Source organism: Bufo gargarizans, chromosome 8 (genome assembly GCF_014858855.1).
Source record: "Bufo gargarizans isolate SCDJY-AF-19 chromosome 8, ASM1485885v1, whole genome shotgun sequence".
NCBI classification, from domain to species: Eukaryota; Metazoa; Chordata; class Amphibia; order Anura; family Bufonidae; genus Bufo; species Bufo gargarizans.
This window is the reverse complement of record NC_058087.1, coordinates 33,971,811-33,986,564: the sequence shown is the minus strand read 5'-3', so window position 1 is coordinate 33,986,564 and position 14,754 is coordinate 33,971,811. Positions and strand designations below refer to the sequence as shown.

General features: G+C 41.9%; 1 protein-coding gene across 2 annotated transcripts in view; it reads left to right on the top strand.

The window, feature by feature from the left end:
- TNRC18 (trinucleotide repeat containing 18) overlaps window positions 1-11,406 on the top strand; it is a 149,077-nt gene extending 137,671 nt beyond the window's left edge. For both annotated transcript variants that reach the window (XM_044303212.1, XM_044303211.1), the window contains exons 27-29: window positions 2,923-3,159; window positions 5,492-5,566; window positions 8,943-11,406. In XM_044303212.1, coding sequence (XP_044159147.1) covers window positions 2,923-3,159; window positions 5,492-5,566; window positions 8,943-9,149 — 519 coding nt within the window. In that variant the 3' untranslated portion in view covers window positions 9,150-11,406. The remainder of the gene's footprint in view (window positions 1-2,922; window positions 3,160-5,491; window positions 5,567-8,942) is intronic.
- The last annotated feature ends 3,348 nt before the right edge of the window (window positions 11,407-14,754 follow it).

The window sequence follows — 14,754 nt, the reverse complement described above, 5'->3', positions numbered from 1 at the left end:
CCACAATGAAAGCGCTCATTGCCCATGACCTTTCTACTGCCCCCCTATCGCCCCTACCTGATGCTGCCTAAGGCAATCGCCTCACCTCGCTTCCTTGGCGGTGCGCCCCTGCCTTCACTACAATTTACATCATGTAATCTAACAGGTCAGAGAATAAAAACGTTTGTGGGAGTGCTTCTTTACCATGATTTTCAAATTAGTTTTGAATTTAAATAAATGTAATACAGACTATAAATAATAATAATATATAATCATATAATGTGATAATAATAATAACACAACAATAAAGAAATTTAAAAAGCAAGCAGAATTCTTTATTTTTAGTACGAGAGACAGGCCTCTGCATCCAGAGGAATCATCCCTCAAGATATTGGTATAAAATATACGATCTGTTATCGTCTTCCTTTTGTAAATGCTTTGTTGGGGCTGCTTTACATATGTATAAAAGGGAATGTTTCCTTTAGACAATTGTTTATTTTATGTTTTTATATTAAAATTGATAAAACTAGTATCAACAGTTTTATTTCAGAACTATGGAACATTACAGTTGAATTATTACAATGTATAAACACGCACAAACCCTAAGGGTGACATCACATTTGCCACAACTTACTCTTTGAATTTGCTGCAGACGGAAAGTGTGAAATTTGTGGGAAACCTGCAGGAGGTTAGGCACGCCAAGGATTTTAAAATGTGCAGCTTGTGTTTTAGACCCAGAACAAAAAGACTGCTACATGTGAATGAGGTTTTTAAAACTCGTTTTAAATTGCACTGAAAAATCATCCAGTTCCTTCAATTGTTCTTTCCTTAAAATTGTCCTCTTTGGGCAATACCATTGTTAAGAAGAGTAGGAGGGCCCTTTTGATTAACATAACACATGTTGTCGGCTGCTGGAACCCCCAGTAATCAGCTGTTTTCTGCTGGGGAAACTGCCAGCAAGGCACCATTTTCCAGCAGAGTTTCCACAGGAGAAATAACGTCCATGTGTAACCATGTCCTTCAGAGCAAAAGCCACTGTTTGTACTCTCCGGCTGACACATGGGGGTCTTAAATGATGGACCCCTTTCATTTATCTCAGAATACCATAATATCCTACCTGAATACTGATAACTCCTTTAAAGGTGTTAATTATAGGGTGGATATTTTAGTTAAATGGGTTTTCTGACCCCTTAGAGTCCACATGTTATCGTGCTATGATGACAAGACACAGTCAGAGATCACAATACCTACAATGGCGTAATAGTGCCGAAGTTTAAAGGGTGAGGACATTAAAATGTTTTTTAATTATTATTTATTTTTTATGGCATATCAACTAGCAGGGGCGAATTGGGAACTTAAAGTGGCCCTGGAAAAAAAACTAAAAGTGGCCCCATGTTGTAGGTGGGTCCAAATTGACAGTAGACGGGACAAAACAAGTAGGCAGAGACAACCGAAGTAGGCGTGGCCTGCAATACCGTAGTGCAGCACAGAATACCACCCCCCGCAGAACCAAAGAACAGCACAAAATACTGCCGCCCCAACCACAGTATTCATCTGTATCGCAGTTGAGTTCAGGAGGGCAGCTGTGGCTGTTGAGCATCAGATCATTATGTACCTGGTCTGCGGCCATCAAGAAGGCTTGAGTGGCCCCTGGTCAGCGGCCCACTGGGAAATTTCCATGTAGGGTCTATGGCCAATCTGCCCATGTCAACTAGTTTCTGAGAAGGTGGTGGTTCTCTGCTGGGACTGAGAAGTGGCAATGTATGCCTGGCCATTCTCTGTTAGGAGAAACAGCCAGGTGCACATCTTGGAGTCAAGATTCATTTCACTGATAAGAGGACAGCCCTAATGAAGTATAATAACTTAAAGGGGTTCTCCCATGATTAATGTTTAAAATGAAAAATAAGACATCGTATAGGACATGGCTATCATTATCTAACAAAGCCAGAACCAGCCCTGTACCTCACATGGATCCAGAGATCTCCCCATCCATTGCTCTGCTAGATTTATATCACGCTGACAGCTCGGGTGTGTCCTTTCTGCTGCAGCTCAGGGGGCGTGTCCATGCTCTCCCTATCACAGCTCAGGGGTGTGTTCTTTCTGCTGAAGCTCAGGGGGGCGTGTCTCAATTCTCCCTATCACAGCTCAGGGGGCGTGTCTTGTATCCTGGAGTTCTCTCCCTATCACAGCTAAGCAGGCAGTTGAAGAATGAAACTGAGCATGTGCGACCATCTCAGTGAGACGGACAAAGAAATAAGAAAAAGAGCAAACAGCAGGTGGCGCTATACGGATACATTATATTGAATAACTCACTGGCTATGCAATTATAAAAGTATTCAGATCCAGCTGCTGGTTTGAAACCCGTAGAATATTTTTGGTGCAACAACCCCTTTAAGGCTACTTTCACACCTGCGTTCAGGTGTCCGCTCGTGAGCTCCGTTTGAAGGGGCTCACGAGCGGCCCTGAACGCAGCCGTCTGGCCCTAATGCATTCTCAGTGGAGGCGGATCCACTGAGAATGCATCCGCCTGCCAGCGCTCAGCCTCCGCTCCGCTCAGTGAGTGGACACCTGAACGCTGCAAGCAGCGTTCGGGTGTCCGCCTGGCCGTGCGGAGGCGAGCGGATCCGTTCCGACTTATAATGGAAGTCAATGGGGACGGATCCGTTTGAAGATGACACCATATGGCTCAATCTTCAGGCGGATCCGTCCCCCATTGACTTTCAATGTAAAGTCTGAACGGATCCGCTCAGGCTACTTTCACACTTAGAAAATTTTTCTAAGTTATAATGCAGACGGATCCGTTCTGAACGGAGCCACCGTCTGCATTAATATGAGCGGATCCGTTAACGCTAGTGTGAAAGTAGCCTTACAGAATACATTTTGTATGTATGTATATTTGCTTTGGGGAGTAGTTACATAATTGTTTTTTTATTGTTTTTTCAGAGAAGAGGAATGAAAGGTAAAGCCCGGAAGCTATTTTACAAAGCAATTGTCCGTGGAAAAGAAATAATACGGATTGGGGACTGCGCAGTGTTCTTGTCAGCAGGACGCCCAAATTTACCATACATTGGATGCATTCAGAGCATGTGGGAGTCCTGGGGAAACAACATGGTTGTGAGAGTCAAATGGTTTTACCATCCAGAGGAGACCAGTCCAGGAAAGAAGCTTAATGAGCCCAGGGTAAGCTGCGACAAAATCTCACAATTACAATCCTGTATATTAATCCACCACAAGCTTATTTGTGGTACCATGACAGCAGAAAACCCTGCGCGGTCCGTCTCGTCTGCCCTTATATTGCAGGATTTTCTTTTTCTTTTTACCTTAGAATGTAAACCTGCCCTCATGTTTATAGCAGGCAGGTTTACATTCACTTACTGTAGATACTTCCCAACCATATCTGATGAGTTTGTTCCAACCCTCAACTACTCTTTCAGTGTAAAAATATTTCCTAACACTGTATACACTGCACATTGTACTCATTTTGAGCTAAAAATCTTTCTTTTTTTTTTTTCAATTGGTCTTTATTAAAAATTAGAAAATCGCATATGTGAAAGTAGCCTAACACTGTCAACAAGTTGGGAGGCTCATAAATAGTCCTGTTTGGATCTTTCTGGTCCTAGTAGGCCACAATATGACTAGAACAACTTACCTAAGCAAAGAAAGAAAACCGTGCATCACTGTAAGAGATGCAGCTCAGAGAGTCTGGAAAACTGCAACAGCTGTGGTGATCAGGCAAAAGTCAGTACACGGGCAGACGAATGTAGAAACGGCACACCTTTGCAGGACACTAGCGAGCTAGAACCTCCCGCTCAGGCACCCTCCCTCAAGGTAGCCAGTCATTGGCTGGAGAAGATTAGGACACGCCTGCTGGCCTTTTAACCCCTTCAAGTAAAAGCCAGTTTGGAACAAATGCCGGAGCCCCATTTTTCAAATCTGCCGTGTCACTTTATCTGGTAATAACTCTGGAATGATTTTACTGATCCGATTCGAACGTTTTCTCATGACACATCATACTTCATGTTAGAGGTGACTTTAAGTTGATATGTTTTACCTTTGTTTATAAAAAAAATACCAAATTTGCAGAAAACTTAGAAAAATTTGCAATTTTCAAAATTTGAATTTCTCCGATTGTAAGGCCTCATGCACACGACCGTATGTGATTTGCGGTCGGCAAAAAACGGACCTGCCAAAAATACGCATGACGTCCATGTGCATTCCGTATTTTGTGGAACGGAACAGCCGGCCCCTAATAGAACAGTCTTATCCTTGTCAGTAATGCAGACAATAATAGGACATGTTCAATTTTTTTGCGGAACAGAAATTCGGACATAAAGAAACGGAATGCACACGGAGTAACTTCCGTTTTTTTTTCTGGACCCATTGAAATGAATGGTTCCGTATACGGTCCGCAAAAAAAACGGAACGGACACAGAAAGAAAATATGTTTGTGTGCAATGAGCCCTAAGACAAATAGTAATTCCTCGCAAAATAGTTATTAATTAACATTCCCCATATGTCTACTCTGTGTTGGCATCATTTTGTAAATTTAATTACATTTTTTTTAGAAGGTTTAGAATTTTGGAACCAATTTTTGAAATGTTCAAGATGACTGTGGCTCCGTTTCTGAGCCGCTGCCATCAAATTAAGTAAAGAGTAGAGAGACGGGACTGTACAAAGGGCTGCAGGAGGCACAATTGAGGCATCAGAGGCACAGAGGGGGTCATGCCTTATTTCAGGCTCTGTCTGATCTCCAGAGCGCGAAAAAATGTGTGACGGTGTCAAGAACCAGAGGGAGCATGCGCACCCCTACCCCAAGGGCATGGAGAGGCACTGCCGGCAGGAAGCAGGCAGCAGCCTGCATGCGAGGAACACACAGCTACTCCGGCAGGTGGGCCCGCTGGACAGTAGGGAAGGGAAGCTAGAAGGTCCGGACCGCCGAGTGGAGGAGCGGAAGAGAAAAGCAGTGGCTGTATCTGCTGCGGAAAGTGGAGTGTGGTGGCATGCACGGACCACCACCATGACAGTACCCCACTTATGCCCTATCTTATTTGGTCCAGACAGCTGCAAAGAGTAAGATGGGCACTGGCCCTTTAAGCAGAGAGGACAGCGGGTCCCAAACCACTGGACCCCATGGGTGGAGGAGCAGGTGAGGAGCAGTGGGCATAGGCCATAGCCGTAGGTGAGGATTTCCACAGAAACGCCAGACCAAGAGTTATCTCTACTGCATAGGCAATGTGTATGGTCTCCTGCTTCAGAATTAATAAATTACTTCCCGGGTGTCGGCCGCCCACCGATCAGATACTGATGACATATCCTGAGGATAGTTCATCAGTATAAAAATCCCAGAAAACCCCTCTAAATGACATATTCAGCTCTGGACGTCTCTGTGCTGTAATACAGTGTTGGTCGTCAAACCACAAACCACATCTGGTACATTCAAACACTTTGTCATAAAAATACATTGACCGCTAAATAAACATAAATTGTCTTTTTTTTTTTTTTTTCTCCATAGAATTGGGATTCGCAACTAAGTAAAAATAGAACGCCTTGTCTGCAGATCTCCGTCCAGAGGAAAGATTTTATGGAGGTAAGATATAGATGAGAAATAAAATGGTTTTCATCATTCACATTATACACTGCTCCGACCCAGGTTACGACCACCCTGTAATTCAGCAGAGGTGGTCATGTCTGCGCACTGTAGGAAAAAGTGCCGGCATCTCTGGTGGCCGAGACGAGTGCATAGGTAAGCAGCTGCTGTCCCGACCACCTCGTAACTGCACTGCAATGGCGTCCATAACCCCTGGAAAAGAGCCGTGTATAATGTGATGGAAAAATGAATCCAGCCAGCAAAGGAGGCAATATGGACAATCTCAATACATTAGTAAGTGTCTTGTAAATGCCACTTGCTGGTGAGACAACCCCTTTAATTGTTGCCACATGTGTCCATATTAAATGTGATCATGCCTGGCCCTGTCAATCAAAGTGCAGAGGATGCGGCAGTTGCAGAGAGAGCAGAGCCTCTAGGTGTAATGGTAACGCCCTCGTTGCTCCTAGAGACTCATTTGCATACATTAAAACATAATTTTTCTCAGCAATGCGGGCACATATGAACATGGGACCAACACAGCTGCCAAGTGCACATGTAACAGGTTAGCCAGTGTCATAGGTACAAAACTGCTGACAGATGCTCTTTGAGGCATAATAGTGCATGAAAATGTGGAGGACATGTGGATGTCATGTATCATATTTACAAGAATTTAAATATACATTTATAAATAACTAGTCTGTAGATTTTTCCCATGACTCCAAAGACGTACGAATAGGAAACTTATATTGTGAGCTCCTCTGTGGGACAACAAGTGATGCAAATGTCTGTAAAGTGCTGCGGAATATGTCAGCGCTATATACTAAATGAAATTACATGCACCAGAACTTTAACACCTTAAGGACCCAGGACAAGAATGCTCATCCTAAATGGCCAGTACTTTGCGCCCCAGGATGAGCATTCTCATCCTGCGGTCCTTCCTCCCCCCCCCATGAGCGGTCCGACAATCGGCCGCACGGATTCGGCAGTTACTGACGTTATCACCGATGCCGGTGGATTAACCCGTCATATGGGAGGTTTGCACTTCCTCTCCTTAGCCTTCGGGTCCCTATGCTGCGGTGGTGGGGACCCGATGGTTGCCATGGCAGCCCCAAGCCATTCCAAGGCCTAGGTCTCATAGGCAAACTATCAATGTATTACACTGTGTAATACACTGATAGTCAATGCATTATTGTGCTGCATTGAAACAGGGATCAGACCCTATAATGTTGAAGTCCCATAGTGGGACAAAAATAAAAAATATTAAGAGTGAAATAAAAGTGTTTTTAACAGTAAAAAAATAAATAAAAAAAAGCCCCTTTCCTATGAAAAAGAGACATTTGTAAAAATAGAAAGAAAAAAAAAATCTGACATATTAGGTATCACCACGTGCGTAACAACCTGCTCTATAAAAATATCACATAATCCATCCTGTCTGCTCAACACTGTAAAAAAATAAAAATAAAAACTGTGCTAAAAAATTTTTTTGTCACCTTTCATAACAAAAAATGTAATACCAAGTGATCAAAAAGTAGTATGTACCCTAAAATAGTACCAATCAAACCGTCATCACACCCCGCAAAAAAATGAGCCCCTACCTACGACAATCGCCCTAAAAATAAACAAAGTATGGCTCTCAGACACTAAAATATGATTTTTTTTTTGTTTCAAAAATACTTCTATTGTTTAAAATGTAAAAAAGTACACATATTGGGTATTGCTGTGTCCGTAACAACCTGCTCTATAAAAATATCACATGACCTAACCCCTCAGGTGAACACTGTAAAAAAAATAAAATAAAAATAAGGGGGTGTCAAAAAAGCCATTTTTTGGCACCTTACATCACAAAAAGTGTAATACCAAGCGATCAAAAATTCATATGCACCCTAAAATAGTACCAAACTGTCATCTCATACCGAAAAAAATGAGCCCCTACATAAGTCGCCCAAAAAATATGTAAATCTGAAACAACCAAAAAAAGTTGATATTTGGTATTTTCCCATCCATAACAACCTGCTCTATAAAAATACCACATGATCTAATCTGTCAGATGAACATTGTAAATGACAAAAAATAAAAACTGTGCCAAAACAGCTATTTTTTGTTACCTTGCCTCACAAAAAGTGTAATACAGAGCAACCAAAAATCTTATGTACCAACAAAACTGCCACCTTATCCCATAGTTTCCAAAATGGGGTAATTTTTGGGGGAGTTTCTACTCTAGGGGTGTATCAGGGGAGCTTCAAATGTGACATGGCAACCTAAAATTATCCCAGTGAAATCTGCCTTCCAAAAACCATATGGCGTTCCTTTCCTTCTGTGCCCTGCCGTGTGCCCGTACAGCAGTTTACGACCACATATGGGGTGTTTCTGTAAACCTGATTCTGTAAGAATCAGGGCCATAAATATAGACTTTTGTTTGGCTGTTAACCCCTGCTTTGTTGCTGGAAAAAATTTATTACAATGGAAAATCTGCGAAAAAAGTGAAATTCAGAAATTTCATCTCCATTTTCCTTTTAATTCTTGTGGAACACCTAAAGGGTTAACAAAGTTTGTAAAATCAGTTTTGAATACCTTGAGGGGTGTAGTTTCTAAAATGGGGCCATTTTTGGGTGGATTCTATTATGTAAGCCCCACAAAGTGACTTCAGACCTGAACTGGTCCTTAAAAAGTGGGTTTTGGAAATTTTCTGAAAGATGTAAAGATTTGCTTCTAAACTTCTAAGCATCCCCCAAAAAATTAAATGTCATTCACAAAATGATCCAAACATGAAGTAGACATATGGGAAATGTAAAGTAATAACTATTTTAGGAAGTATCGCATTTTGCGGAACGGAATTGCGGACCCATTCATTTCTATGGGCAGCACGATGTGCTTACCCGGACACGGAATTGCGGACCCGCACTCCCAGGTCCGCAATTCCGTTCCCGAAAAGAATAGAACATGTCCTATTCTTGTCCGTACAAAAATAGGCATATTCTATTAGTGCCGGCAATGTGCGGTCCGCAAAATGCGTAACGCACATTTCTGCTGTCCGTGTTTTGTGGATCCGCAACGTGTGAATGGACCCTTAAAAGCAGAGAAATTGAAATTTTGAAGATTGCAAATTTTTCATTTTTTTTTGTAAATTTGGTCTTTTTTTATAAATAAAAATGAAATATTTTGACTCAAATTTACCAGTGTCATGAAGTACAATATGTGGCGAGAAAACAATCTCAGAATGGGCTGGATGAGTAAAAGCATTTTAAAGTTATCACCACATAAAGTGACACGTGTCAGATTTGCAAAAAATGGCCTGGTCCTTAAGGTGAAAAATGGCAGGGTCCTGAAGGGGTTAAATTCTAAAACCTAACACTATCTTGTCTATCTTTTGCGGCAGCGTGCTTTGTACCAGTCCTCGCATGTGGATGAAAACGATGTGCAGACTGTTTCTCACAAGTGTCTGGTCGTAGCTCTCGATCAGTATGAACAGATGCTAAGGAAAAAGAAGTATCAGGACAGCGAAGATCTCTACTACCTGGCAGGGACCTATGAACCCACCACAGGAATGATCTTCAATACCGATGGAGTACCCGTTATCTGCTAAATACACTCAGATTCGAAACAAACTGTCTGACAATCATTGCTACACTATATATAGTTCATAATGAGAGCAGGCTTTGTTATAACCTGCTATAAAACAAAGTAACACTCTAAAATCTTTACAAGAGGAAATATGTTTAGGAGAGAAAAAAGAAAATCAATGTTTTAAAAAAAATAATGTTTCACCCTGCTAAGAGTCAGCGTTGAAAATGTAATTTTTTTATTTTGTTTATAAATGCAATGCAGTATTCATTAGAAGTCCGATATCCTTTATATTTTCTAGAATTCATCAGTAGCAAATATGTATTAAATGGAAATATATGTAAATACAGTAGAACGACACTTTAGAAAAGCTGCGGGAGTGCTTAACAGAATAATATAAAGGAATACATTTCTGCTAGCATAACTATGTGTTAACTATAAGCAAACATGAAGCACTTAAGGCAATGTATAAGCTGAATATATATGTATATATACAACTCCTATTCCAAAAAAGTTGGGGCACCGTGTAAAATGTAAATAAGAACAGAATTCAGAAATCTGCAAATCTCATAGGCCCATATTTAATTCACATATCAGATGTTTTTTCATGAAAAAAAAATGAACTCCTTTTGATCTTGATCGCAACAAAGTATCTCAAAAAAGTTGGGACTGAGGCAACAAAAGGTTGAAAAGTAAGTGGTACTAATAAAAAAAAAACAGCTGGAAGAGCAACTTGCAGAGGAAGAATTTTTCAGAAGCAAAGATGGGCAGAGGTTCACCAACCTGTGAAAAACTGATGGACCAATTTCAGAAAAATGTTCCTCAAAGTAAAAGTGTGACGGCTTTGAATATCCCACCATCTACAGGACATAATATCATCAAAAGATTCAGAGAATCTGGAGGAATCCATGTGCACAAGGGACAAGGCAGACGGTCAATATTGGATGCTTGTGACCTACAGGCCCTCAGGTGACACCGCAGTATAAACAGGCTGAGTCTGTGCTGGAAATCACTGCATGGGCTCAGGAAAACTTTGTATCATGTAAAGAAGTCATATGTCAACAGGATCCAGAAATGCCACCATCCTCTCTGGGTGAAAACTTATTTCAAATGGACAGAGGCAAAATGGAAAACTGTTCTGTGTTCAAGCGGTGTTCTGAGGACACAATAGGAGAGGAACCATCCAGAGTACAGCGTGTTATCAGCGTACTGCACCTCTGATGGTATGGGGCTGCATTAGTGCCTATGGCGTGGGCAGCTTACACATCTAGAAAGCCTCTATGAAGGCTGAGCAGTATCTAGAGGTTATAGAACAACATATGCTGCATCCAGACTTTCAGGGAAGGCCTTGCATATTTCAGCAAGACTAAACTACATACTGCAACCATCACAGCAGCATGGCTTCACAGAAAGAGAGTCCGGGTGGTGAACCGGTCGGCTGCATCCAGACCTTTCATTAATAGAAAATTGAAAATCTGGCAAAAGAAGACCTCGGACCATAGAGCATGGAGAACCCTACTTCACAGAAGAATGGAGCAACATTCCTCTCCCAAAACGCTAGGTCTCCCTAGTTCCCAGACATTTACAGACTGTTGTTAGAAGAAGAGGGGACACTACACAATGGGAGACAAGGCCCTGGCCCAACTTTTTTGGAATGCGTTGTTGCCATCAAGTTCTAACTAAAGTTATATTTTTTATGAAATGGTAAAATGTTTTACTTTCATCATGTGATCTATGAATATAATATGGGTCTAAGGGATTTACAAATCATCGAAATCTGTTTTATTTTACATTTATGTATATTTTACACAGTGTCTCAACTTTTTTTTTGGAAGTCGAGTTGTGTATATACATATATGTGTGTATATATATATAGAGGGAGGGAGAGAGACTTAAGCTAAAGCCTTCCATATATCAATGGTAATACCTGGACCAAACCTGGCTCTAACAGCTAGATGGTTTATACATAAATATATATAAATATTATTTTTTAGATTTTAACTGGGATCACATGCACAGATAAAACATTTCACACAAATGTATTTGTACTATACGTATTATGTAATGTATGAAGAAATTTCATCCTGATATGCTGCCACATAATGCATAACTGCATTCCAGATACTTTGAACCATGCCAATCCTTTCAGACAATCTTGGGATGAACACAGTTGTCTTTTTATGTTATTTCTTAAACATATATATATATATATATATTTTTCTTGTTTTACTTTTCTTCACATTTCTGTGTTTCCTTTTCATAAAATTTATTGTAGCTTCCGTGTGTGTGTGATATACTTCCTTAACACAGTAGATCCTTTCCATACCTAATATTTTTTTTTATTTCTTTTTTTAAACTCGTTTTATTGAGAATATCAACCGAAATTGGTACATTTATACATATGACATTATCTTGAATCATACATGATTACTTACATACATTGCCATGAAATAGTACAATGCAGTCAGAGTGTCGTCTTGAAGGCAGTAAAAGCAGCAACAAAAAAAAAAAAGGAACCTACTGGTAAAGTACCCTTTCTCCTCACCCCCCATCCAGCATACACCATGACATATTTAAATATGCATTATTATGTGGGTTGCACTGAGTGCACATGAGATGGCATGGCAGTAGCTGGTGAACACCAAGAACCCCATATTTTCTCAAATTTCTGAGGGCACTTCCTATTATCATACATTACTTTTTCATAGGGCAAAATTTGGTTCACCAGCGCCTTCCACTGGCCTATTGTCGGCGGCCTGTCCACCATCCACCGCAAGGCTATAGCTTTTCTAGCTAGGAATAGGGACTCTCTTAGGAAGGTACAGATATACAGGGAGCGTGAGTCACTATCCACTATCCCCAAAAGGCAGATCTTTTTTCAGCAGGGAATCGCCTCGTGATCAGAGTAGACAATATATCCACTACTTTCCTCCAAAAGGGTTGTACGCACCGGCAGTCCCAGATAAGATGCCAGAAATCCGCAATATCCTGAGCGCATCTGTGGCATCTCGTGTGGTCTAGCCTACCCATTCTGCGCAACCTGGTAGGTGTTAAATAACTCCTGTGGAGAATGAATAACTGAGTAAGCCTATTGTTGAGAGAAGGCGATACAGTTGATGGCGCACACAAAGCCTCAGCCCATTCCTCATCAGTAAGCTGAGGCACCCTCTCTTTCCACCTAGTCTCCACCAGCAGGGGTTTGGAGCGTACTTTTAGATCTAGAAGATGCGTGTATAAAGTCGAGACCATCCCCTTTTGCCCCTGCGTCCTGAGTATGCCTATCAGTGGGTATTTGGAAATGTTCCTTATCTCCCCATGAAATTGAGCCTGGAGAGCATGTCTTAGCTGTAGGTACCTGTAAAAATGGGGCCTCAGTACCCCAAACTTCTCCTGGAGCTGAGAGAATGAGTAAAGAACACCCTTCTCGTACAGATCCCTTAAAGTGAAAATGCCGTAACTTTCCCAAACAGCCCTGCCTTCGCAGTGCCGCAGGTGGGGAAACATGGGATTGTTCCACACTACGATATCATCAGGTAGGTCTTGGTATTGTTGGAGCTTGGCAGCTCTCCAGACCTGGTGAGCTAACCTGTGTAAAGGCAAAAGTCGGCCCTCCATTGACTGTATGTTTTCTAGAACCGGCTACAAAGTTGAGAGACCCAAATGATTTCTTAATTAAAATTCAGAATTCGGTATGGCAGACTGCGAAACCCATGTAGTTAAGAATCTAAGCTGACCTAAGAAGTACAAAAATAAATTCGGCATAGCCGCTCCTCCCTGCTGCCAACCCCTCTGCAGATTATCAATAGCCAGCTTCCTCCTTTCTTTACCCCAGACAAATCTCGCTATAGCGGAGTGCAGCCGTACAAAGAATCTCCTCGGAACTGGGGTGCATGCGTGTCCCAGTAGGTATAATGCTTTGGGTAGGAGAACCATCTTGACAAGATTCAATCTGCCCATAACTGATGGAGGCAGTGTGGCCCATGACTTAAATGGGGGTAATGTTAAGCTGATGTGACTTCGTAGGGGTCTTAGTAATGATGACTCCCAAATATTTAAAATGTTCCACCACCATAAGATTGTGATAAACCGGAGGCCATTGCGGGGACCACAAGGGCATAAGGGGCGATTTGGACCAGTTAATGCGTAGGCTGGAAAAATAACCAAATTGATCGATCAATTCAATCGCCCGCGGCAGGGACGAATCTACATCATCCATGAATAGAATAAGATCATCGGCATACAACCCTAGTGTATCCTCCCACTGACACACCCTTGAAGATATTGTCTTGGCGTATTCTAATGGCTAGATGTTCAATCGCCACCGCGAATAGCAATGGGGATAAGGGACATCCCTGCCAGGTACCGCGGTGTAGAGGAAATGTGGGGGACCGGGATCCATTAATCATAATATTAGCTGTAGGACGGTGATGAAGCACTTTAATCCATTTGATAAAAATGGGGCCAAATCCAAAACATTTTAGGGTGTGTAACAGGAACTCCCATTCAATGGAATCAAATGCCTTGGCAATGTCTAGGGATGCCAAGGCCCACTGTCTATCGTCCGCATACCCTACCTGTGCCACCACCTGGGCTCTCCTGATATTGCTAGAGGTAGAACGGCCCCATACCTAACATTTAGTTAAAGGGGTTGTCCAGCCTAGGAACCCCAGTGCTCCAGTCCTAACCCCATCCCCAGTGCTCCAGTCCTAACCTTCGCCCCATTACAAATCTGATGTCTCGGAATACAGCACAAGACCGCAGAAGAAGTTTTAACCATTCCTGAGGCAGCCGAGAGCCCCTTCATGGGTGTCTTCCAGTCCGAGATCAGCTCGCATCCCAAAATTGCTGCAATATTTGAAAGTATTCAGAAAGATACTTCATCTTCCAACCTGAAATCAACGGACACAAGTTAAAGAGGGTCTCCGGCCACGTAACTTAATTAGCACTTTGTAATAACCTGCGGAAGAAAGATGTTTTACACAGTCTAGAGCTAACCCGTCCGTCTCTTCCGTGATGCCGTCGTCTCCGTTGCACTGACACAGGCTGCGGGCTCCCGACCGCATGTGGCCGCTTCTTTTCCTGTTCAGTTGCATTTGCTACTAGGCGGGTGAACAGGAGGTAAATAGTCAGTCCCTGCACAGAGGAGCCGCAGCCTCTGTGAGCGCACGTTTGGCTAAATTCCATAGTTGCTTTTTGTAGCTTTCATTCCAAGAATAAAGAGGCCATTGATTCGACCATTTTAAAGATGCTGATAAATTAGAATATATAATGTATAAAATTCCTTTTCGGCATCCATTTTTTACGATTAAAACTGTTAAAATGGACCATGAACACATTTTTATTTCACTTTTTTACGTACTATTCTACTTAGGCCTCATGCACACGAACGTATTTTCTTTCCATGTCTGTTCTGTTGTTGTTTTATTTATTTTTCTTGCGGACCGTATGCGGAACCATTAATTTCAAAGGGTCTGCAAAGAAAAAAAAAAAAGGTGGTTACCCCATGTGCATTCCGTTTCCGTATCACGGACAAGGACAGTACTGTTCTATTAGAAGCCAGCTGTTCCGTTCCGCAAAATATGGAATGCACACAGACGTTATCCATATTTTTTTGCGGACCGTAAAAT